General features: G+C 37.4%; 1 protein-coding gene across 4 annotated transcripts in view; it reads right to left on the reverse strand.

The window, feature by feature from the left end:
• The window catches only part of SNTG1 (syntrophin gamma 1), a 916,326-nt gene that overhangs the window by 251,191 nt on the left and 637,233 nt on the right, over positions 1 to 27,902 (reverse strand). For all 4 annotated transcript variants that reach the window (XM_040487820.1, XM_040487818.1, XM_040487819.1 and 1 more), the window contains 3 exons: positions 21,195 to 21,252; positions 20,341 to 20,384; positions 20,208 to 20,249 (listed from right to left, as the gene is read on the reverse strand). In XM_040487820.1, coding sequence (XP_040343754.1) covers positions 20,208 to 20,249; positions 20,341 to 20,384; positions 21,195 to 21,252 — 144 coding nt within the window. The remainder of the gene's footprint in view (positions 1 to 20,207; positions 20,250 to 20,340; positions 20,385 to 21,194; positions 21,253 to 27,902) is intronic.

Below are 27,902 nucleotides of genomic sequence, written 5' to 3' on the forward strand. Positions count from 1 at the left end.
AGGATTTACCTTTTAAATCTCTGAGCCATCATAAGTCGTCTTGGCCAAATTCCAATAAGAAGTATTGCCAACTAGGGGCGCCTGTGGGGCTCAGTCAGTTAAGCATCTGACTCTTGGTTTGGGGGCAGGTCATGATCTCACGTTCATGAGTTCACATCCGGCCTCAGGCTCCGCACTGTGGAGCCTGCTTGAGATTCTCTTTCCCTCTCTCTCTGCCCCTCTCCGTGCTCTCTCCCTCTCTTTCGCTCAAAATAAATAAATAAATAAACTAATTTTTTAAATTATTGCCAACTAGTGCTCAGTACGTTAACAGAAGATTTATTTGCAGCGTTTTTCTCACTTTATGTTTCTTTAATTCAGAAAACCTGGTTGTGCTAAATATTTGATTACTTTTAAAAATTCAAGAAAACTGAAAAATGGTTGTACATGGATGTTCATTAGGTGGAAATGACAAACATCTACCTGTTATACTACAGTGATATGAATATTTCTAGAGTCCCTGAGTAGATGTTGAAGTCATATCGCCACACAAGCATTTTCTGAGTATTAGGCTCTAGCAGGGATGCACTACAGTTTAACCATCGCCATCAAAAAATATCTGGATGTTTCCCCTTTGGGGCAGTTAGTAATATATCTGCTATAAACATTCATGCATGGTTTTTGTATGAACATAACTCTTCAGGCCCTGGATGAGTCTCCAGAGAAATCCACTGGGAGAAAAAAGCAACTTCCAAAAGGTTAGACTTTATGCTCCCACTTAGGCAACATTCCCGAAATGGCAAAATTATAAAAATGGAAAGCAGATGAGTTGTTACCAGGTGTTCAGTAGTGAGGGCAGGAGGGAGGTAGGCATGGCTATAAATGGGTAGAATAAGGGTCCCCTTGGTGATGGGGTTGTACTCTGTCTTCAATGTGAACATACTGGTAGTGATATTGTACTATAGTTTTGCAAGATGTTATCCTTAGAAGCAACTGAGTAAAGTACACCCCTGGCCTCTCTGCATTGTGTATTATAACTCATGTGAATCTGCACTTATCTCAAAATAAAAGGTTTAATTAAAATAGAACTATACCTACAGGTGTGATATATTTCCAGGACGTAAGGTAAAGAGATAGTATAAAATCTTTGTGTAAAACATCTATCCCATTAACAATGAACAATAAAACGAAAACGAAATTTCAGATGATGACGCCAGCGGAAGTCTGGAGATCAAAACGAAACTACATAGCAAGTTCTTAAAAATTAGTCAAAACTAAATAACGCTGCATAGGGATTGAATAAAAATCACCCAAGTAAGTGATGTGAATATAAAATTTAAACTAGCAGTTGCATTGGAAGCCTATGCATAAGATGGGATACGCAGCGGGGCATCTGAGTGGTGGCCAAATCTTATTTCTTAATAACTTAAAGGTTATTTGTTTTCTGATAATTTACTAAGCTCTATATTTGTTTTATGTGGTTTTCTGTATTTGCCTTTTATTTTACCACAAAACTTAAGTGAAATTGTTACATCAAGTAAAAATTAAAATAACATTTAATCCATACTCAATGACTTCTACAAATGTATGTGCATTTTTATCTGATATCATTGTTGATACATTATTTATAGACCATGAAAATCACATAGTTAAAATATCCAATGCAGTGGTTTTTAGTATATACATAGAATTGTATAGTGATGACCACTATTTAACTTTAGAACATTTTTTGTCAACCTAAAAAGAAACCCTGTTACCCATTAACATTCACTTTTTGTCACCCCCTGTCCCTAGCCTAGGCAATCAGTAATCTATTTTCTGCCTCTATGGATTTCCCATTCTTGATGTTTCATGTAAATGAGATCACACAATATGTGATCTTTTGTGACTAGCTTCTTTTACTTAGTATGTTTTCAAGATCATCCATATTGTACCCTGTATCAGTCCCCTTATCCTTTTTATTGTCAAATAACACTGGATCATGTGGATATACCACATTTTGTTCATCCATTCATAAGTTGATGTGTTGTTTCTGTCTTCCGGCTATTATGAATTATGCTGCTAAGAGCATTCATGTATATATTTGTGTGGATATGTTATTTTTCTCGGGTACTTACTGCAGGAACTCAAACTGCAAAAAATCAAAGACAAAGAAGAAATCCTGAAGTAAGCCAGAGAGTGAGGGAAGTATTTTACCTAGAAATAAAATCTTTATCCTATACACAATAGAGAATGCCTTACAAGAAGCCCTGAAATGCAACAAACAAACAAACAAACAAACAAACAAACAAGTTACATGAATTTCTTTAGGGATTAGAAAACTAATATGTCAAGAACTCATATCAACATAAGAAAAAGTAATAGTAACAATGTATGGGTTTATTAACGGACACAGAGAAGTAATATGAATGACAGCAATGTAATAGATGAGAGGTATGAATTAGGAATATTCTGTTAAAAGGCATTTGAATTATGCAAGAAATAGAATGGGGTTATTTGAAAGTGCATGGAGATTAATTAAAAATGTTTATTGGTGGGGCGCCTGGGTGGCGCAGTCGGTTAAGCGTCCGACTTCAGCCGGGTCACGATCTCGCGGTCCGTGAGTTCGAGCCCCGCGTCAGGCTCTGGGCTGACGGCTCGGAGCCTGGAGCCTGTTTCCGATTCTGTGTCTCCCTCTCTCTCTGCCCCTCCCCCGTTCATGCTCTGTCTCTCTCTGTCCCAAAAATAAATAAACGTTGAAAAAAAAATTTTTTTTTTTAAATGTTTATTGGGGGGCGCCTGGGTGGCTCAGTTGGTGGAGCATCTGACTTCAGCTCAGGTCATGATCTTATGGTTCGTGGGTTTGAGCCCCACATTGGGCTCTGTGCTGACAGCTCAGAGCCTGAAGCCTGCTTCGGATTCTGTGTTTCCTTCTCTCTCTCTGTCCCTCCCCGGCTCGTGCTTTGCCTCTCCCGTTCTCTCAAAAATAAATAAATGTAAATAAAAAAATTTTCAAATGTTTATTGGAAACTCTAAGGCAAACATAAATTGCTTTTAACGTATAATAAAATGTGAGAAGAGGTGTAATGGACTCATATATAAAGCTTAATTTAACCAAGGAAATAAATATAATTGGAGTGGAAAGGGGCAGAAACAGAGAACAAATGTTTGACAAATAGACATGTAAATATGATGGATATTAATTCAGTTTTATCAAAAATCATTTTATATGTAAATGGTCTAAATATATCTATTAAAACAGATTGTCAATGGGATCTAAAAGATCTAACTATAAATTCTACAAAAATATTGTTAATATAAATATATCTATAAGTTCAATGTAAAGATTTAGAGAAAAATGCATGTCGCTAACACCTCACAATGGAATATCAAAATATCGAGGTAAGTACTGAGAGAACTGAAAGGATAAGCAGATATATCCATTGTGACGGTTATAGACTTCAACGGCACTCTTTCAAGAGTGAAGAGTTCAAGCAGGTAGCAACTCAGTAGTGATATAGCTGAACCTAAACAACACTATCATTCTAATTGAGACCATAGGCTTTTACAGAATACTTCATCCCCAAACTGCAAAATGCATATTTTCCCCAAGCTCACATGGAAAATGCATAAAGACAGATCAGATTCTAGTTCAGAAAACAAAACCTAACACACTTAAAAGAACAGAAATCCTACAAACCATGTCCCCAGGCACCAAGGACTTTAAAGTGGGAGTCACTAGCAGAAAAAGAGTTGAAAAATTCCCCAAATACATGAAGATAAAGCAATACCTTCCTATATAACACAGAGTCAAAGAAAAACCCTGAAGAGAAATTTAAAAATATTTTGAACTCAATAAAAATGAAATGCAACTTTTCAAAATTTGTGAAATGCGATGAAAGGAATGCTTAGAGAGAAATTTATACCATCAAGTGCATATATTAATAGAAGAGATTAAAAGCAAAGATATCAGCTTCCACTAAAGGAACTACAAAAAATAGAGCAACAAAAACCCAATGCACAAAGAAGAAAACAAACAATAAAAATTACATAGGAAATCAATGATATGGAAAAGAAACAAACAAAAGCAACAGAGAAAAATAAATGAAACAAAACACTTGTTCTTTGAAATATGAACAATGATTAAATAAATTTGAACGACGGTTAATAAAATTGATAAACCTCTAACCAGACTAACCAACGAATAGAGAAGATACAAATTACCGTGTCACAAATAAAAAAGGGGTCATCTCTATTGATCCCACGGACATTAAAACAAAAGGTTAATAATGGAATGCTATGAACAACTCTTTGCCCACAATTTTGATTATTTGGAAGATATGGATCAATTCTTTAAAAAAATTTTTTAATGTTTATTTTTGAGAAAGAGAGAGAGACAGAGCTCAAGCAGGAGAGGAGCAGAGAGAGAGGGAGACACAGAATCCGAATCAGGCTCCAGGCTCTGAGCTGTCAGCACAGAGCCCAAGACGAGGCTTGAACCCACAAACTGCGAGATCATGACCTGAGCTGAAGTCGGACGCTTAACTGACTGAGCCACCCAGGCCCCCTGGATCGATTCTTTAAAGGACACACACACAACCACTAAAACTCCTACAAGGAAAAATAGGTATTCTGAAATGACTAGATATATTAAAGAAATAGAACCAATACTAACAACATAGCACAAAAGGTAAAAAGTTTCCTTGTTGAGCTCTATCACATATCTAATGAAGAAATGATACCAATCCTCCATAATCTTGTTTGGAATATAGAGGCAGGGGAACCATCTCCTAAGTCATTCTTCAATGCCAGGCATTAACTTAATACCAAAAATAATTTTGAAAAGCATTATAGACGAAGAAAATTAAGACCAATATATCTCATTAGCACCATGATCTCCAAAAATCATTTGCACATCAAACCCAACAATCTATAAGATGGATTATGTAACACACCAGATTGGTTTTATTCCAGGTAAGCAAGGATGATTCAACATTTTAATTCAATCAGTGCCATCCACCACATCAAAAGGCTAAAGAACAAAAACAGAACGGTCATATCAATTGATGCAGAAAAATCATTTGAAAGAACCCAACATATATCCAATGATTAAAAGTCTCAGCAAAGGAGGAATATAGGAAGACTTCCACAACTTGATAAAGAACATCTATAAAAAACACACAACTAACATCATATTTAATGGTTGGAAACTGGACTCCTTCCCCCTGAGACCAGAAACAAAACAAGGACTTATTTTCTCCAAAATGTCTATTCAAATCATACTGGAAGTCCAGGGTGGTGCAAAAATGAAATAAAAGTTACATATATTGGAAGGAAAAAGCCACCTTTAGTCACAGAAATTTTCTGTGTAGAAAATCCGAAAGACTCTACCAAAATCAACAAAAACAACGACAACCAATTCCTGAAACTGATAAAGGAATAAAACAATGGGACAAAATGGGTATTTAACATACAAAAGTTTATTGTTTTGCCATGTGGCAGTGATAACCATTTGGAATTTGAAGTTATAGAAGCAATATCTTTGTCACACCAAAGAACTGAAATACTTAGGTTTAAATCTAACAATATATATATATATAGAGAGAGAATTTATATGAGCAAAACTACAAAACCGTGAGGATAGAACAAAGACAAGATAATCAATGCTCATGGATTATAAAACTGAGTATTTAAATTTTTTTTTAATGTTTACTTATTTTTGACAGAGAGAGACAGAGCATGAGCAGGGGAGGGTCAGAGAGGGAGATACAGAATCTGAAACAGGCTCCAGGCTCTGAGCTGTCGGCACAGAGCCTGACACGGGGCCCAAACTCACAGACCGCAAGATCATGACCTGAGTGGAAGTCGGATGCCCAACCGACTGAGCCACCCAGCCCCAAACTGAATATTTTTTAGATGTTGATTTTCCTAAACTGATCAATTTACTGTAACCACCATCAAAATCCTAAAACCTATTTTGTAGGTATCTGAACTTAACAGATACATTGAGAACGTTCCATCCTAAAAGAGCAGAATACACATTTTTTTCATGTGTGCATGGAATGTTCTCCAGAGTAGTTTACATATTAGATCTCAAAACATGTCTCAACAAATATAAAAAAATTCAAACCATACCATTCACCTTTTCTGACCACAATAGTAGGTTCCTCAAAAAGTTAAAAATAGAACTACTTGACGATCCAGCAATTGCACTACTAAGTATTTACCCAAAGAATACAAAAATACTAATTCAAAGGGACACAGGTACCTCAATGTTGATAACAGCATTATCTACAACAGTCAGATTATGGAAGCAGCCCAAGTGTCCATTGACTGATGAATGGATAAGGAAGATGTGGTGTGTGTGTATGTGTATATATATATATATATATAATGGAATATTACTCAGCCATATATATATATATATATATAGTGTGTATATATATATAATGTGTGTGTATATATAATGCGTATATATATATAATGTGTATATATATAATGAGTAATATATAATATATATTACTCAGCCATTATATATATATATATATATATATATATATAGTGTGTGTGTATGTACATGTGTATATATATTGGAATATTACTCAGCTATAAAAATGAATGAAATCTTGCCATTTCCAATGACATGTATTACGGTAAGTGAAACAAGCCAATCAGAGAAAGACAAATACCATATGGTTTCATTCATATGTGTAATTTAAGAAACAAAACAAATAAGCAAAGGGAAAAAAGAGAGAGAGACAAACCAAGAGACAGACACTTCACTGTGGAGAACAAACTGGTGGTTACCAGAAGGGAGGAGGGTGGGGGGACAAGTTAAATAGGTGATGGGGATTAAGGTATGCACCTGTGATGAGCAGTGGGTATTGTACAGAAGTGTTCAATCACCATATTGTACACCTGAAACTAATATTACACTGTATGTTAATTCACTGGCATTTTTTTTTTAATTTTTTTTTCAACGTTTATTTATTTTTGGGACAGAGAGAGACAGAGCATGAACGGGGGAGGGGCAGAGAGAGAGGGAGACACAGAATCGGAAGCAGGCTCCAGGCTCCGAGCCATCAGCCCAGAGCCTGACGCGGGGCTCGAACTCACGGACCGCGAGATCGTGACCTGGCTGAAGTCGGACGCTTAACCGACTGCGCCACCCAGGCGCCCCTAATTCACTGGCATTTAAATAAAAACTTAAAAAAAATAAAAGTAATTCCAAATTTTATATGGAAAAGCAAGGGCACCTGTTGGGATGAGCACTGGGTGTTGTATGTAAGCGATGAATCATAGAATCTATTCCCAAAGCCAAGAGCACACTGTATACACTGTACGTTAGTTAACTTGGCAATAAATTATATTTAAAAACTAAACTACAGTACTGGTAACTAAAATCCTAAAAAAAAGAAAAAGAAAAAAGAAAAGAAAACAAAGAAAAGGAAAGAAAAGCAAGATTTATAAGAGCCAAAAGAATACTGAGGCAGAACAAAGTTAGTGGGCATGCTCTTCCCGATTTCAAGACTTACCATAAAGCTGCAATAATCAAGGCAGCATGCTATTGGTAAAAGAGCACATATTAATTAACATAAGACAATAGGAAGCCCAGAAACAGCCTCACGCAAATATAGTCAACTGATCAACAAAGGAGTAAAGGCAATACAGTGGAAATTCATAGTCTTTTTGACAAATGTGCTGGAACAATAAAAATCCATATGCAAAAAATAATGGTAATAATAGCTTAGAAGTAGACCTTATCCCTTTCACATAAATTACCTCTAAATTAAACATAGAACTAAGTGTAAAATCTAATACTATAAAATGTTTAGAAGAAAGCAAAGGACATTACCCAATGACCTTGGGTTTGGTGATGAGTTTTTAAATGCAACACCACAAGCACAATTCATGAACGAAAAAATTTGTGCATTGAACTTTATTAAAATGATAGACTTCTGGGGCACCTGGGTGGCTCAGTCGGTTAAGCGTCCGACTTCAGCTCAGGTCATGATCTCACAGTTCGTGGGTTCGAGCCCCACCTTGGGCTCTGTGCCGACAGCTCAGAGCCTTGGAGCCTGCTGCAGAATTTGTGTGTGTGTGTCTCTCTCTGCCCCTCCCCTGCCTACACTCTCTGTCTGTCTCAAAAATAAATAAACATTAAAATTAAAAAATAAAATAAAATAAAATAAAATGATAGATTTCTGAAAAGTGTACATTTATGAAAATGAAAAATATACATTTAAGAACATGAAAAACATACATTTAAGAAAATGAAACAGGGAGAAAATATTTTAAAGGCATTTATTTGGAAAAAACACACATATGTTTGATGTCGTATCTGATATATCCAGCTATCTCCAACACCTACAAAAAAACTTAAGTCTCAACAACAAGAAAACTCACAACTCAATTAAAAAGTGAAAAAGCTACACAAACAGACATCGCCAGAGGAGATATAATGAAGGCAAATTAAGTATGTGAAAAATTGCTCAACATTTGTCATAAAAGAACCGTAAATTAGCCATGAGATACTACTACACGCCTGTCAACATAGTTTATAAACACAAAGTGACAATTCCTCTCGCTGATAAAACTGAGCAAGGGCAACCCCCCTTCATTACCCGTGGAGGTACAAAATGGCGTAGGCTTTTTGGAAGACAGTTTGGCACTTTCTGACAAACTAAGTATGGCCTTCCCATGTAATCAGCAATTGTAGTCCTAGGCTACAGTCAATTAATTTGAATATTTATGTCCACACAAAGACCTGCATGCAAATCTTTGTAGCAGCTTTATTCCTAATCACTAAGAACTGGAAGCAAGTGTGATGTCCTTCAATAGGTGAACGGATAAACAAGCTGCAGTGCAGTTGTTTACTGTTCCAGTAGATGAACAATGGAATATTATTCGGAGTTCAAAAAGAAAGGAATGATCAAGCCGTGAAAAGACATGGATTATTTTTAAATGCACATTGCTGAATGAAACAAACCAATCCAACAAGGCTATATTCCCTCGGACTCCAATCATAATTTTCTGGTAGAGACAAAACTATACGGACAGTGTAACAATCGTTTCCAGAGAATCCTGGGATGCGCAGGATGCAGGAGTAGGAAAGGAAGAGACGAGGAAGATTTTTTTCTGGAAAGTGAAATTATCTTGTATGGTTTCTTAATGGTGAATCATTGTACTCTGCACTTGTCAAAACCCATAGAATTTATAGCCAGAAATTGAGAAAGCCTTACTGCCTACAGATCTTTTTTAACAAAATCATTTAGGAGATTGGGGGAATATCAGGATGTAATACAGAATGCGACAAGAGAGTCTAATTGTATTATGAATGTTTGAAACAACCTCACTGAAAGAATTGGGGTAGTGGGACTGACTTCTGTAACTTTGGAAATAAAATCTGTATAGCTAAATGCAAAAAAAAAAAAAACAAAAAAAAAAAACAAAAACCCAAAAAACTGTACGTAAACTCTCTACTCCGCTTAATAAAGCTTTTCCCACCGGGGAATGAGTTAACAATTCTGAGACAGTATATGTGCACTGGGCTTGAAAAGTTAACCAAATGGAGGGCAGATGATGCAGCCACCTGTTGACAGAGGCTATAGATAAGCAAGAGGAGACTAGAATGATCCACCTGACGCTGGATTACGTTGAAGGCAGCCGCATAAACTCACGTTCAGTTTAACACAGACACAAATGGTTATATATAGAAATGAGCGTGAACGCATTTGTGCATATGAACGAGTCTGTACACACACGTTTCCTCGTTCCAGCAGGCAATGAGCCCACCTGGGACTCAGATTTCGGTTTCTCATACTTCTCTAATGAAGGGAAGCAAGACCTCTAGGGGTCACGGCTAATTCTTGGATTGGCAGAATCTATACAAGATGAGACTGAAACATATTTTAGTGCCAAAAAATATCTGAGGGAGCATTTCAAAGCCACCCTGAAACCAACTGTAAGAGTTCCCAAGGGCCAATGCTAGAACCACTTGTGCAATAAATAAATAAATAAATAAATAAATAAATAAATAAACACCCACGAGTCTATACTGAACAATCAATATGATCTAATGAACAAATAAATTAATATGTGTAGACAAATCTCCTAGGTAGCAGAACTCCAAAGAATGCGAGTAGACAGCCACCCTTGCAGAGGTGAGGCATATTCTGCCATGTTTAAGCGTGGGCTCTGCGTAGTGTCCTCTTTCCAAAGAGCACGGGGTGGGAAGGAAACAAAAAGTAACTTTAGAGTGGAGAAACTTGACAAAGTCTCTCGCAGCCAGGTGACCAAGGTTAATATTAATGCTAATAAAGTCGTGTTGATAGTATGTACCCTTGACATGACAGGACAAAAATGCACTCTGCTTTTAAGGTCTTCCTCCCCAACACACATAAACCTGTCTAATCACAGGGAATATGCTAGAAAAAAAGACTCCTGAGGGACATTTCACGAAATTTCTCACCAGTACTCTTCAAAACCGTTAAGATTATCAAAATAAGAAGCCCCAGAAAATGGAGCCAAGAGGAACCTAAGAAGACACGTGACTAAACGCAACGTGTGTTCCGGACGGGATCTGGGAACAGAGAAGGTATTAGGTAAACACTGAGGAAATCTGAATGGAGTGTCAATCAGACTTTCATTAATGACTGTATAAACATCGGTAGTAATAACTGTCAGAAATGCATTATAATAATGTAAGATGATGAAATTGGAAACGCTGGGTATAGAGGATATTAAAACACTCAATACTATTTTTACTATTTTCTGTCAATCTAAAACTGTTCTAGCATAAACAGTTTATTTAAAAATCGAATATTGAAGGGGTGCCTGGGTGGCTCAGTCAGTTAAGCCTCCGACTGCAGCTCAGGTCATGATCTCACAGTTTGAGTGTTCAAGCCCCCTGTCGGGATCTGGGCAGACAGCTCAGAGCCTGGAGCTGCTTCAGATTCTGTGTCTCCCTCTCTCTCTGCCCCTCCCCCTCTTGTGCTCTGTCTCTCAAAAATAAATAAACGTTAAAAAAATATTTTAAAAAATCAAATATTGAAAAATTCAAAATAAAAAAACAAATACAAAAAGAATAAAATTTAAGGACTTAAATTTTCATTTGCAAAATTTACTGCAAAGTTACAATGATCAGCAGTGTGATATTTACATCAGCATACACAAACAGACTAATGGAACATAATTAAGTACCTAGAAATAAACTTTTATGTTGAGCGCAATTCATTTTTAACAAAATTGCCAAAGAACCTGAAACTGGCACATCTGGATACCCACACGACCTTATCTCACACCATATATAAACATCAGCTCCAAATTGGTCATAGACTTAAATGCAATACGTAAGAGTATAAGACCCTCAGAACAAAACAAAGCAACAAATCTTCATAGCCTTAGAATTGTTAGATAAGATGGCAAAAGCTGCGTTCAAGTGATGAAATTAAAATATCCAGGAGCCGAACTTCATGACAATCAAAACCTTTGAGATTCAAAAGATGCAATTAAGAAATTCACGAAATGCACCAAGACTGGGAAAAATATTTGCAAATTATATGTTTGACTTGCAGCCAGAATGCCTAAAATAAACAAACTCTTCAAAATCAGTAAGTCAAGTAACCCAATTAATCAAAAATATCTGGGAGTATCATAAACACACAAAAAGATGTTCAATCTTCTCAGTCATTAGGGAAATGCAAACTAAAATCATAATATTATGCCACTTCATAGGAAGCATAGATATGGAGACTCGCTTTCTTTTTTCTTTTTCTTTTTTGCTTGGCATTTCATTTATATTTGAAAGTATATACACCAAATCCAGATGCTTTTCTTGTGTCATTCCTTCGAGAACAGCCAATTCCTTTATTCTATGTATTTTCTTTCTGAAAGTTCTAGTGTTCTGATGTTTGAATTCCTGAATAGAATACCTCTAATATTTTTTCTGTCTTATTGCCTACTTGTTATTTTATTCCATTTTGACCATTTCCCAACTTTATTTTGTAATCCTCCTACACTCTATAGTTCTTTTTCAATATTTCATCAAAGTTTTAACATCTTGTTTTTTTTCTGAACATGTTCCTTTTATATATAATGATGGCTTTAAAAAATTATAGAATAGTCTCTGGCAGTTCTCTGAAAATATTATAGTATTGATCCCTCTCTCTGGCTTTTTTTCTTGACTCCTGTGTTGTCTGTTTCCTTCATTTCTTTTTCCCTCCGCTTTAGTTGTTGTCTTTGATGTGGGCAATTTTCTTCAAATATCAGTGATCCTTTGGTATCAGTCAACATTTAGGAGTCAGGCACTGAAAAGCGAATTGATAGCTTTGGGTAGACGATGCATGGTTACATCCACTACCGGCCTGCATTGTGGAGTTATTAGTGGGAACGTGGCCTTCAGTGGCACAGTCCAAATGTATAATTTGTGGGTTATTTCTCTTAGATCAATTTCACCATAAATTTTACCTGCCCCCTTGGTGGTAAAAAAACAAAAACAAAAACAAAAACAAACAAAAACAAACAAAGAAACGAACAACACCTAGCTGCCAGTGTTCTGAGAGTTTAGGAGAAAGGCAGACAAGATTGCTGTTCCTAGTATCTATCTCACTTTATTGTGGTGCAGAACCTCCCCCCGTGCCGTCTGTCGTGCCTGGGGCCAAATACTCACTTTTGCCGAATTCTAATTCAATCTCCTGTCCTTGGCCATAATACCCCTGCTTGCTGTGACTCCTATCTGACTCTGGGAAGTGAATTTCTGCTCGACATTGACTTTCACTTCGGCTTTCTCAGACCTCCCAGGACAGTTCCCACGGAAATGAAAATCTGCTTTCTATTTTCAAAAAAAAATTATCAACAACTCTGTTTATTGTCATCAGAGTTGCAGGAGGGGAAAAGAAAATTAAAACATCCCTTTTAACCCCAGATCTCTGCACTTGCTTAAGACTTGTTCAGATTGCACATATGGGGGAGGTGTCTTTGTTCCAGCTGCTGTAACCGAACACCACAGACTGGGTAGTTTCCAACAGAAGGAGTTTATTTCTTACAATCTGGAGAAGTCTGAGATCGGTATGCCGACATTGCTGGGCGAAGGCCCTCTTTGGGGTGTAGACTCCTTTTATTCTCACGTGAGGGAAGCGGGTAGCTGGCTCTGTAGGGCCTCTTTTATGAGGCCACTCATCCCATTCATGAGGCTTCCACACTCACGACCCAGACACCTCCCAATGCTAGCACACTGGCATTAGAGTTTCAACATATGAATTCTGGGGAGACACAGGCGTTCAGACCAGAGCAGAAGGCCCTCGATTTGTCTTTTGATAGATAATCCTGAAGGGGTCAAATATGCTTTTTTTCTATGCTATTTCGATATCTAAAACTAAGAACCAGAGGAAGTTTTCTAGGAATTTGCTTATATACACAACATCAGGACAACTGAATAAGGATAGTTCCTATGGCACAATTCTATAGCAGCTGTTTTCGGGCTCCTTGACATTCTTAAGAATAAAGACACGTATAATAGGATATCTTTCTGCTTTAGAATTCCGCAGATATCTGGGCGACCACAGGTCTTTGATCTTTAACTGGATCTTGGGTTTTCCCTTTCTGATTCCCGGATCTGCGTACTGCCCAGATTACCTTCGGTGGTAGTTTGTAGCATCTGGACATGTCCCAGAACTACTTCGGGCCATAGCCCTCCAGAAGCCTCTCGGGGAGACTTCCAGTAGCGCCCGGTGTAGACGTGACTTCTAGAAGGCCTTGCGCTACCACAGGACCACAAGTTTTCACAATATGGAGGATTCCAGCTACTGTCCCTTCATGATGAGAACTGCCCGCTTTGAGAGTGATTGATGAAACCACAACCCATTGTTTTTTTTACCCCCCATACAACTGCAGAACCTCAACCTCCATAAAAAAAATCGTTTATCCCCTGATGATTCTGAGTGTTTCCAAGAAATGAGTCTGTCCGTGTGTCCAGGGAGCCATTTCTCTTTCTTTCTTCTTCTCTGGCCACCTCTATCAGATTCTCTTAGTTACTCTAGACTCTAACAAGCATTACTGTTTCTCCGGGACACAGAGGCTGTTTCTATCAGATCCCACTTCCTTCCTCATGTAATGGTAGCCAGTGTTCTGGGAGACATTTCTTACAGGCAGCAAGGCATCGTTCCTTGTACCCTGTTATTTTAAAGGCATTTTCTCCAAAACATTTTTCTTCAGGTTTGTTTTCCCCTAAGGAGTTACCTCCCAGGGGCACAGACAGTATTAACAGGACCTACGGGTGTCCAAAAGGAAACAACAACAACAACGAATCTGAGTAATTATGATAGCTCTCGGTATCACTTCTCGATTTCCAACATTTTTGTATACGCCTGATGTATACATAGGCGTTGCTTTCGGCATATCTCCACTCGCTCATGAAAGAGTGCCTGCAAAGGTGCTTTTTGTCCTTTTTATTCAACTTTAATGGACTTTGCTTTTTAAAATGCTTTCAGGCTTGCGGTAAAACTGTGCAGAAAGTTCCTTGCCCATCTTCTCTCACACAGAGAGAATCTCCTCTATTATTGAGATCTTGCACCAGCGGATCAATTTGCTACAAGCGATGAGCACAGACTGATACATTATTATCAACTAGGGCCCATAGTTAGATTCACCACGGTTTACTATTTGTGTGGCACAGTTCTCCAGGTTTACCGAAGCGTGTGTCCAATAAAATAATTGAACGCTTTGGCTGAAAAAGATATTAAGACTGCTCTGTTTCAAACTCTCCACCTTGCCGACCACAAAAACGAGGGCAAGAGACTTTGAACTTTAGGAACATCACGTAGCTGAAAAGTGCCTGAGACGCAATTTTTAGCTTAGATCTTGAAGCTTTTATTCTCCTATGCTTTTTTTCTCCTTGCCTTTCACTTTAATCACCTTGAAAACAAAATAAGTCAGTTATGCGAAAAGTGTATAATCTATATGTGACACATATGTCCCCTCATCATTCTAACCTGGGGAGCAGGAGTGACTGAGAAGTCTTTGTTGGAGGTGAGGAGTGGATATGGACACATGCATTGACACGTCCCAATTACTTTGTCCCCTAGTACAACATGGTCGCCTGTCCTTGCTACTGTGTATTCTCTGTGTCCATTGCTCTAGAAAAAAATTGGCTGGGGCTCCACTACGTGATTGGTTTACCAGGCTTGCCTTTGTTTCATTATTACGGGAGTTGCAATCGGGTCTTTAAGCTATGTCAGACAGCAAATAAGGATTTGATGAGAATCAGTAGCCAGGAGTGAAAAGCATACATTTAATTAAAGTGTGGCCTGTGCTATCTATATTCATACCTAATGAGGGACAGGCCTGTGGGCTTAGCAGAGAAGGAAGGCCTAAAAGTATTAATAAAAAGCTGAGTATGCAGATAAGGCAAGTTCTAGATACTTTATTTCCGAAATCAGCGATAGCGTAAACAATATTTTGCATATTTTTGTCTTTGCATTTAAAGTTTCCAAAACTAGTGGGAAATACTAAAAGTGTAATTATTTCATGTATGGCTTTCCTGGGTAGTAGTTAACTGAAAAAAAAAAAAAAAAAAACACTGCTATAGTTAGAATTCTTAAGGAAAGTATTAATCTGTTAGATCTCAATACCTATTTCCAAACTGAGAACAAATTAAGAATTATTAGCGGTTAGGTAAAACATGATTTGCAACTCTGTGACATTTTAATCTTTTGCCAAGATGCAAAATGATGTGTGTTCCCAAATCACATCCTAAATATGTTCCTTGGTAACTCATAAAACCTACTAAACGGTTCCAATGTATAAATTAATGCCTTATTTTCAGATAAGATATAGCCTTTGTAAAGTTATTTTCTGATTATTCTAAGCTAAAAAAAGAACATATTCTTTTTATTCTAATGGAAATTTTGAACTAATTTAAGCATATCATAATAATTAAAATGCTATTAAACAACAGTTTACATTAGTTTTATCAAAATTTGTTTTTATGGCATGAATATCAGATTTCAACTGATCAAGATACTCATTCTGCTCTTATAAGACACATATGGTTTTTTGGACTTTGTTTTAAAATTAAAAATTCCGAACAAATTAGTTATTTGCATTTCTAATTATCTAATATTTGGTATCAGCAAAACCACAAAACCAAAAGGCAAATAAACCTCTTTTTTAGAACCCATAAATCTCAAACATGAAACCAGAAATATTTTAGAAAGAAACGTCTGGAATTATCTATCCATCAATTCTGCTTTGCCTAGTGATGAGCTTTGCTGTTTTGAAAGTCTTATTAGATGAAATTTCAATTACACTAATAGATTCTCATTTCCAACTATCTTGATTATAAACTCAAGATGCATTTTTTTCTGCTATAGATAGATCTTATTTCCTTTTATTTCTCGTGAGCATAAACAGATCCCACTGTTACATTTTGAAGACCACAGATAAATCAACATGTCCTTTCCTGCTAATTTTTTGTACACTCTCGCAGTTTTTAAACTCTACAGAAATGATGTTCACATAACAATAAAGCTAGAGACAAAGTTATTTATATATTATTTCTTGTCACACAAAGGACTCCATCTCAGTGTATTTCATGTAGATGATACTCAGAGTTTGATATATGATCAGTTTACCTGTTAATCAATGTCAGATAGATAGATAGATAGATAGATAGATGGATGACAATCAACTTAAGGTGTCTAGGGTTCAGTGATAAGGTAAAAAGAAATAGAGTTAATCTTAATATCAACAGTGGCAATACATATGGGTTTCCTTGAAAAAAGAATTGGGGGTGGGGCGCCTGGGTGGCTCAGTCGGTTGAGCGTCCAACTTCAGCTCAGGTCATGATCTCTGGTTCGTGAGTTCGAGCCCCATATCGGGCTCTGTGCAGACAGCTCAGAGCCTGGAGCCTGCTTCACATTCTGTGTCTCCCTCTCTCTCTCCCCTCCCCTGCTCGCACTCTCTCTCTCTCTCAAAATAAATAAACATTAAAAAAAGAAAAGAAAAAAAAGAATTGGTACATTAGGAACTTTCGATGCCTTGGGAGCATAACTCATGGACTACAAAACACATTCACATCAAAGATATATAAATAGGCGCCTGTTCTGCTGAACAAGGAGCCCTAATTTTCAAACCGCTCTTCCCCTGCAGGCATGGGTGCCCACTTCACTTCCTGACTGCGTGTGGCGGAAGGATCTTGGGATGCAGACCCCAGCATGCATTAGTACCCTCTTCATATGGGAGCTTCTCAGGGCCCAGGATGAATCTCAACAAGACACTGCCCAACACGGACACAGCAGTAACCACTGGGGGGCGAGTAGGGAAAAAAGGCCAGCAATATTATTTGATGGCATCACATAATACATAATTTTTCTTACTTGCCAGATCTGTGCTAAGAGTTTCATACACATTATTCCCATTCGATCTTTATAAAAGGGGTTGTTAGCTTTCTTTTAAGATGAGTAACAGAACAGGTAAGTCCATTTGCCTGAAATTACAGTGGAAGGATTTGCATACGATTGTTTGTGAGTAGGAAAGCCATCTATTCTGGACCCTGCCACCTTGCCACCATGTCACAGGCCAAGGAACATTTGGCACTTGTGCTAAATCTTTCTTCACGTGGAAACTTCGGAAGGGTCTCTTCTTCCACAAACTTCTCGCAAGACGAATGCCTTGCATGGTGTGGGGGCAGCCGAGAAGTGAATTATTGTATGCCCAGACTAGCGACATGAGACACAGATAGACAAATGCTTTGGTGATCCGATTCTAGGCATTTGGCTAATGAACTCCTTGTAAGTCCTTCTGGGTGTCCGCAGTGGACACCGTGGGATTCTCCTTCCGCACAGATCAACACACACGGAGTCAACACGACTCCAACACGGAAATCACATCTGTATTGTCGAAGGCATCCCAAGAGCAAAGCTAATGAGGGACCAGACACAAAATTTCTAGCCATGTCAATGAGTGATGCAGACGAATGGAAGGAAAGTTCTGTGCACCTACACCATATTGCCACACCTACTCAGTCTGTTTCTGAGTTTGGAACTCTGTGTGAATCACCGACTCGGAATCAGGAAAGTGGCATCAGCGTGCTATTTTAAAACCATCTACGTCCTCTGAGCTCGGTGCGCCTTTTTCTGCCCATTTGAGTGCATTCTTAAACATTTAATTAGTATCTCAGCTCCGCGGAGGTATAAGTCGGTGTATTTGCTTAGGTAATTAACAATGAAGACAAAAGCATCTAATCACTGTTGGAAAGTGAAAGATTGGAACTTAAGAATATTAGTGCCTGTTTTTCAAAGCTGATAAGGTTAAGCCTCTCAAAGAAGAACGGAAGTGTATTGCGAAGAGCCACATATAATTTGCAATACAATCCTACCTTCCTTTTCTTTGAAACACAATGAACAGCGTTAGGAAGTGGCATTATTAGCACATTCTAATCTTTCACGCAGCACCCATCGGCTTAATCGAAGCTGCAGGACAGCTTGTCTAAGCATGCCGCCTGCCTTGGAAGGGCAAATTGCCAACACGGCCCCGCCTAACAGCATGTGGTTTGAAAAGAGAAGGCGCTTGTTTCCGGCTCCCTGTGTCGTGAGTTTAAAATCAATTTGTATTTTCGCGCAAAGACTGAAGTTAACATATTATTTGCTTATGTGGCCGTATGTAACATTCGCATGTGAACCTGCAGAACGGAGTGCTCTCGGGTGTGCTCTCATTTGCCTAAAACCTGTCCTGAAACCCTGCTTTTGCTGTACGTATTTGTACTAAAGTCGAGACTGGAAATATCTTAAAGGACATTCACCACAGAGGGGCAATAGAGTGGCCTGGGTAAGATTTTGGAGAAGACAAAAAGGGATGATGATGACAAACCCTGCTTAGCTATCCCAAGTACGCACAATGGAGAACCCCCCCCCCCCCACCCCTGCCTTCGCTGCTCTTGGAACCGTGGCTTCTCGCCAAGAACAGCAAAGGTTGCCTCCTTGAGGTTTGAAACACACAAACGTATCAGAATAGTTTTCTCCAAATACTTTTAAAAGAGGAGTAATGCATTCAAACACAATCCTTGCGCATAAACGTTTAAACATAATTTCTCCTCCTTCCCTTCCCTTGTGAGATGCTAAAGACATTCATTGAAGGCTCTAGGAATGCTATTTAGTCAGGTGCGACAAATATTTCCCAAGTGCCTACCACTGTCCTCTTCCTTTATGTCTCCTCACCATCCCAACAGAAGCCCTTCAACTTTCCAGCTTCTCCCAAAGGGTGGGTACAAGCCACCTAGGGTGGAACCATTTGGGCCAAGTGTTAAAATCTGCCCACCTAAAATTCCTAGGCCCACCTAAACTGAATGAGAGTATCTGAGGCCTGGGCTTCAGATCTGCACATTTACCAACATCCAAAAAAATAGATACATAAGTAACTAACCACAAAACACAACAACACATACACACACACAAAATTGGTGAACTTTCTGCCTTGTGCTAATTCAGTATACCTTAAGATTAAGCTCCTCTAAATTTTGTCTCTTTCCTTTTCTTTCTCTCTGTCTCCCTCTTTCTCTCTCTGTCTCAAACCACACACACACACACACACACACACACACACACACACACGTCTGTATGAGCTCTTCCGATGGATTCTGCTACTGTGTAAGATTTTACAGACATAAATTCTATTGTTTATAAGCTTTCTTAAAAATGTTTATTTATTTATTTTGAGAAAGAGAGACAGAGGGAGAGTGTGAGAAGGGGAGGGACAGAGAGAATCTCAAGCAGGCTCCATGCTGTGAACACAGAGTCCAATGCGGGGCTTGATCTCACAAATCGTGAGATTATGACTTGAGCTGAAATCAAGATTTGGACACTTAACGAACTGAGCCACTCAGGCTCCCCTGTTTTTAAACTTTTAAATATTTGTAAAGAATTAGAGATGCATTTCACCAAGAGATATATTCAGTGGACACTGACTGGTAAGGATTAATAGAAAACCCAGAAAAACATAACAAGCAACCCTTAAAGTATTTCTTTGAAGTACATTTCATCCTGGGTAGTACTCACAATTCTGTTTCTACTATGAAACACACACACACACCCACACACACACACCAATTAAGAGATCATTTGAAAAATCTGATAGCACGCTGGACCAATGTCATATCTACCTAATGAATAAGTTGAACAGTATTTAGCAATGCAATGAATCCTCATTGGCACATGGGAAAATCATGGTATTAAGAAAAAGTGAAGAAAACTTACCACTTCTTCATGTCTGCATTTTCTCACATTAATTCCATTTATCTGCAAAGAAAAGAAAACTGGTTTCACGTGGCCTATTGTGAATTGAATTTATATTTTGGTTGCACATAGAAAATTAGGGTAAAATTTATACCTGCAGAATCGCATCCCCAATAAAGAGCAGACCTGAAAGTTCCGCTGTGAAGAGAGAAAAGCAATGATTATGCATCGACTATTTTCTTCATACCTATGAAAGAGTTTTATAATTAAATCAAATCAATATTGATACAAGGGGGAAAAATAAATATTTTATATAGACAGCATCGTAAATGATCCACAAGTAATAGAAATGCAAAAACAATCTTATGATTCCGCCCAGATATTGAAACACCTATTTCTGTTTAATCCTATCATTTCAGATCTTACAGTTGCCGAAAACTGGTCGCTCTTCTGGATGGATGACGAGATTTTCTCATGTACTTATCGTATTAAGGTATCTATGAAAAAGCTTGAATCTAGACATTCAGTCCTTCCGCTATGGGATCAGCTCTGGGTTTCCTTTTAAACATTAGATTGTCTTACTGATTTCAGTTGCTTTACATCTTTGGTGTGTTTTTGAGTGAAACTTCATGATAGACTGAGTAAAACTTCATATGAGAACAGAAAAAAATATGTATGTCAGGAACTGCCTATATTTGACAGGACTTGCTATCATTAAGTTTGTGGATATGTTTGTTTGCTAAATGAAACAATTGAAAAGCTATGTGGTCCCTGATTTATAGAGTCACACTCTCTCTTCTCTTTCCCCTTTGCTTTTCGTGAAAGAAATATGCCCCAAAAGTAATAAAGGGAGAGCCTCAGGAATCAGACTCAGCCACTTACTGCCTGGTCATGGGGAACGTGGAGCTGGTCAATCATATCCTAATCGATAGTATTTAATCCGACTTATTCTACAGTAAGGATGGCTTACAAAGGAATGGTTACTATATAATTCTCTTAACACTTTACCTCTTTGCTCCTTGGAGATTTTTGAAATGACAACTGGAATATTATGTTCTGCTCCCCCCTGAAAAGAGAAAATCATATATTGTGCTTTTTAATTGCAAAAAATAAAAATGCAGGTTTCAGTTAGAAAACTATACATGCAATGAATAGTCTGTGAATGGACACCAGATAGAATTTAAACAAACTTGTGGAGTTTCTCTACTCAGCACATAGTGCTCCCCAAAAAACGTAATCTACCTGTTTAGAATTTCACGGTGATATCCAGTAACTAATAACAGTTGACTTTGAAAGCTTTTGTTTTCCATATAAAGATTGGAAGTGCTTACATGGGCATTCTCTTCAATGTGTATCATGCTGTCCATTGTAGAAATTCTTATTTAGCATTCGAATACCAAATAATTATGTATTTACATTAACTGGCTAAGTTGTTCTAGGCTGCTGACCAAGCACAGGTCCCCTTGGATGCTAAGTAACTAAAGAGACCTTTACCTGCACAAAGTGATACAGAAAGTCAGACTGCATATGCATGATGGGAAAGGGGTCACCTACATTCCTTTAATTAATAGTATATTCCTCTTAGTGTGAAAGTATATATGAAACAATTAACAAAATACAATAAACTGGCAAGAACATTGTAGTAATTCTTCATCTAGTTGACCAAATGATACATGAAAAAAGAAAAAAAAATATGTAAGTTAAACTTATATGGAAGGAAATAAAATAAATCCCTGAAATGAGCACATAAAACTTCTGTTTCGGTATGACAGAGTTGAGAAGGTTGAAATCAATAGTTGAAAAATCAAATAAAGGCATTAAAGAATAAAATGTCATGCATAAAAGAAATATAGCACTTTTAATACAGGATAGTTGCAAAGACAATCTAAAATCCCACTGGGTTTCTCTACCTTCAGAACAAGTAAACTTCTTAAATATTTTTTTATTTAAGGACAAAAGTTATTTCAGAACAGATGTTTTTCCATGAATGTCAATTTTTAACTCTGAATTGTCAATATACTTAAATATAAGATGGGCAATTATTGTTGAGAAAAGTAATGACATTCAGCTTTTTTCTTGGAAAGTAGTCCCTTTTCCTTCTAGAATATCAAAGACATGTGATAAATAAAATACTGAAACCGTCTTACTCCGACTGAAATTCAAACCCAGTGCTAACTCTCTTGTCTCACTATTTCTCACCAACCAAATATTCAGCTCCCACCTTCACTAGCTCTGTAAAGTCTCTGACCTAAGTTGCATAGCTCCTAATTTTCCTTTGCCTTTTGGTCAGTATGCCCATAAGAAGCACTAATTGTGTCTAACGTGACCTCTCATCTGATCGAAGGATAGTGATTTGTGACTGATAGTGTAGTTGAATGAACGCTTATTTAACACACAATAAACACTGAATACAAGGTAGCTATTATCCTAATTAGTCTATCAATTAAGATTTATGAATAAAATTACATGGCATTAGAGTGGTAAATAAGCTTAGCACTAATCCATTCTAAAACCCTCAGCATTTACTATTTAGGGTTCCCAGTTCCCAATCCCCTATTTTTAATTCTATTCTTTCTTACCCATTATAATTATCAGCTTCCAACCTACTATTATCTTTATTCATTTCTTATATTTATTTGCTTTCTTTCTCCTTCCCCCATCCGTAACTAGAATGTAAGTTCCAAGAGGGCATTGAATTTTTTTGGTAATTTGTTTCACACATTGATGTAAACTCAATGCATGGAGTAACGTCTTTCTTTTTTATCTTTGAAATGTTTGTTGATGAATGAGTGAATGAATAAATGAAGTCAAAAGCTTTTCCAGGACTAAGATAGCTCCATTCTTCAAAGCACATTGCAGAATGATTTTAAGTAGAAGCCAAGAAGGTACAATGAATCGAATGACCATAGTCATAGTTGGTGTCCAGAGACACTTGGAAATTGGAAGGAATTTTAAGAACACATCTCCATTTCTAAGAAGAAAAAACTGGTTAACGGAGATGAACCATCCACCAATGAAGTTTCAGGTGGTAGAAAAAGAAGAAACAAACTCATCCAGATACTGTATGGTTCAGATATTTGGGGGCAGAGAGTGACATTGTTTATGTCACTCTTCTCTGTGTGGCTATCATCAGAGTGTTTTTCCTTCAGCTGTTTTGCTTTTCATAGTTTTTTTCTCCTTGCACTATTGAATCCAAAGATTTTCTTCGTGCCAAAGATTTTTCATACCAGTTACCATGGTAGGCCAGTGGGAAACCTCTCGCTGGGGTCTGCCTTGAGAAAAGACAGTTGGAATAGCAAGTTCTGAGGGCGAACTCAGTAACCCCACTCATCTCTCAACGCCAGGAGACTTATAGCTATTTTTCAATGACAGGATATAACTAACACCTATTTTGTCAACATTTTTTTTCTCTTATATGTAAAATCTGTCCTGAAATTTGAATGATTTGAGTCCAAAGGTGGGTTTTTCGTTTTGGGGTCTTTTTAAATCAGACATTAAGAGCTCAGAAAGGATTCTTGATCTAATTGCAGAAAATTACTTTATTAACTAATTAAAGAGCAAATTTTTAGACAACACTCGGGAGATAAAATTGGAACTTAAAATTACAGTACCTTAATTTATTGGATGAAATGTGAGAGCAGTCCAGCTCTATTAAAGTTAATTAGATTTAGTTCTGGACCTAAATGGGGAAATGTAAGGTTGTCCAGTCAAGAATCAAATAACGCAACTCATCCTATTTAAAATAGGTGATAGTGGGGCGCCTGGGTGGCGCAGTCGGTTAAGCGGCCGACTTCAACCAGGTCACGATCTCGCGGTCCGTGAGTTCGAGCCCCGCGTCAGGCTCTGGGCGGATGGCTCAGAGCCTGGAGCCTGTTTCTGATTCTGTGTCTCCCTCTCTCTCTGCCCCTCCCCTGTTCATGCTCTGTCTCTCTCTGTCCCAAAAAAAATAAATAAACGTTAAAAAAAAATTTTAAATAGGTGATAGACTTCCCATTACACTTAGAATAAAACCCCCAATCCTCAGCGGTCCCCTGTCTTGTGGTCTCAGCCTGCCTCTGCCTCTTCATCCTGGACCTTCATCACTCTGAGCACCAAAGGACATCAATATATACTATCCCCTCTGCCTGGACACTTTTTTCTTTTACTCTTAACCTGGTAAACTCCTACTCAGATTCAAAATTTCAGGTTAAGGACCCCATTTATCAACGTCTGCTTACATGAAGTAATTCACTTCTGTAACACTGGATCTAGGCTGTGATTTACATTTATTTGCATCAAAATTTGATCAATGTCTACTTTCCTACTAGACTGTAAAGGTCCTGAGCTCCAGGCAGAGCTTCCTTTACTGGCTTCTCCCCAACCTACCCTTCGGATGGCTTGGGTACATGGCTTGTGGTCAAGTTTAGAGAATAAATGAATTCATTGAACTCTGTTGTTCCAGTGTAAAATCAAGACGAGGGAAAGTGAGGCAACATTCTACAATGCATCCCAGAAAATATTAAAACATATACCATTCAATGTATAATTAAGCTTATGGCTAACTTTATAGGAACCAGGATATAAAGTCCCATCTAAAACATTTTTAGTAGTATTCTATATAAAGCATTTGCCAATATAACTGTGAAATTCCACCAAATAAAACCCAGAATGTTTTCAGAGCTTGGGGAATCTTGCCAAACAAATATTTTCAGTTCAGCATTTTCATTATTCCAATCAATCAATCAATCAATCAATCAATCATATTCTGGGATCTGGGGGGAAAAAAGAAACATAGACCCCACCATTATATATTTACTTACAGCAATAAAAATATTTGTAAACAGATAATAACAACACAGTAATTAAGGTTAAGAGCCCAATGAAGAAGTATGGGAAAAGCACCTAAAGGAATATAATCTGAAAGAATATTGGAAAATATCCTTATCTGTTCGATTGCCATGCTTATCTGCTAGTATCACCTAGTTTGATCTCAGCACGGATTAATGATCCTTCCCACATACTATATGACTGCCTTCATATGAAAGTCCAAAATAGAGACTGAAAGTACATTAGTGGTTGCATAAAGCTGAGTTAGGGCGATAGGTGGAGAAGGGGATGATAACTCAAGGATATGAGGGGGATGAAGTGCTCCAAAATTGACTATAGTGATGGTTGCACACATCTGTGAATATAATGAAAGTCACTAACTTATAAATGTGGTTACATTGCATGGTATGTAAATTACACCTCAATACGCTATTTAATTAAAAAATGCTCTTTAAAATGATAGTCGGTCAGTGCTTTTAACTGATTCTTGGGACTAATCCATTATCTTCAACTTAAGCCTTATTACATGTCTGGTATCCTCCTATTTCTATGGTGGAAAGGTATATATCCATGTTGTCCCCGGTGGAAAGAGAAGAATCAGACTCAAGTGAAAAGAAAAAGGAACACAATGAGGAGAAATGCAACCATATGCAAACTAACATCAACAGTTGATATTTAAAGACTTTGCCCTGAAATCACTAATAAATTGAAAGAAAGAAATTTATTATACCTAGTTTGAAAACATAGTTTTTGGTAAACTTGGTAAAAGTAATACCAAGCCCTGGATATTAAATTCTTTGCTTGATCCTGGACTCATTGATCCGTTTATTTTAGTTTTGAATAAACCATAGCATAAATAATTTAGAAAGGAAACATTATTTGTGTTCCCAGGTAGAGAGTTTAGAAATAAAATTATTTCTAAATAATTTTCCATATCTATCTGTATCTATATAATATATATAACTATATATTATATATGTATTTATCATATATTTTATATAATATATGTGATATATATTCTATAATTACATGTTATATATTATATATATATATTTTTTTCTATATATTCCAGTTTCTATACCTATAGAGCATAGTTATTAAGAGCCTTCTCTTATTATTATTAATAATAATAAAATGTTATCTGCTTTAGGTGAAGTTTAGGCCTAGATCTGCCCTGTACGACAATGGATAAATTACTTAACCTCTTAGTACGTAACCCCGTTGTCTATAGAGGGATAGCGATAGTTACCTACTTTGCTAGATATTAAGGCCAAATGAAACCAAATATAAAGTATTTAGCTCAGTATCTGGGATTTATAGAGCAGTCGGTAAATATTTGCAATTTTTAAATTTATAAATTTATAAGTGATAAAATTTTAATAATTACTATAATTTCATTCTTGATTGTGCAAAGTTAAGGCTTCCACATAAAAAATCACCTTTTATTGCAAACATTTCCTTAACGGACATAGATGGCAGAGTCGTGTCTGTTGAAAAATACTCCAGAAAACCTTTTCTAGTAATAATATGCAAAACACCCATCTCTAAAAGGTGATTTGTTAAATGACAATGACCAGAGGCATGATTTAATAATATGCAAATGTATGATGTTGTATTTGCAAAGATATGGAAGACAAATAAAAGGGACTTACTTTAAGGGGAGTATCCATAGAGTGATTCTCAAAGGAACGAGGCAAAAATACAAGAATATTGGGTCCTGTGATGCGAAACTTTGGTGATTATTGGGAATGTAGGTGTGGAGACCATGAAGTCATTTTTGGAAATGGCTTAGTATCTGGAGAGTCCAGACAAAGGGATGAGCATGTGAAAGAAAGATTCTACCCGAAGGCCAAAAGGCAGGCAAGGTGGGAGGGAAAGGGGGCAGAAGCTGAAGAGTGGGGAACGAGGGACAGAAAAGTCCATAGCAATTCAGGAACTCAGGAAAACTAGACAAGGGCCCAGATCAGAATGTCCTGCAGGACCAGGGAGAGGATATACCGGCCAGCCTAATAAATGTGAGAGCTTTAAGGTGTGAAAATCAAAAACAAATGGACACCAGCCTTGAACATTCCAAGCAGACAAAACCAGTTTAAGTCATATAAATAAAGCTTAATTTAGCTTATTTTGCAAGGCTAACTTGACCCGAGTCATGTTTTGTTCATGCCTCCTGAAATCATAAGCAAAACTTGACTTGTTTCCCAAGTTTGACACGGACGAACCACTAAGCAACTCCCTATCATTTAAGAAAATTGTAATGCAGTCTTAAGACCAATCGCCGTGAAAAACAGTCACTGCCTTCCACTATACAAGCTGCTGTATAATAATATACCCCTGAGCCACATTCTGTGTTTTGGTTTGAGGGCTCCTGCTCTGTGAACTGTCTTCTTGGTGGGTGCATGATGAACTTTTATTAATTACGACTTGAAGGAGTCATTGCTTTTACTTCTGTGATTTCTGAACTTTTTACAAAAGGAAGCAGTTTCAGTCTGACACCGGAGAAGGATAAATGATTATAAGCGGAAAGTTTAGTGATCCTTTAATTCAGTTTTCGGAGAATGATCTTTTGGAAATTTAAAAACGTAAATAAGAAGAGCTTGACATTTTATTGAGTGACAAACCAAAACAAAAACGAATACAAGGGAAAAAACACGCAATGACTTCTGAGGGACGTTTTAATCAAGGAAGACTGTCAACAACGGTAAGAGACAGGAAGAATCATAAAGAATTGTCAGGAAAGATCCAGAGTTACAGCAGTTGCCAGAAGTGTTCTCAAAAGCAACACAAGGGTCAAAATAGCTCGAACGAGCAACGCTTTCCGGAAGACAGCCCGGGGAGTGAGCACAGTGCATAAAACCCCAGCATTGGTTCATGATTTAAGTTTCTGATCAGAACGCATGGCCATCATTTCTT

The sequence above is a fragment of the Herpailurus yagouaroundi genome, unplaced genomic scaffold (genome assembly GCF_014898765.1).
Source record: "Herpailurus yagouaroundi ecotype Mexico unplaced genomic scaffold, PumYag 165, whole genome shotgun sequence".
NCBI classification, from domain to species: Eukaryota; Metazoa; Chordata; class Mammalia; order Carnivora; family Felidae; genus Herpailurus; species Herpailurus yagouaroundi.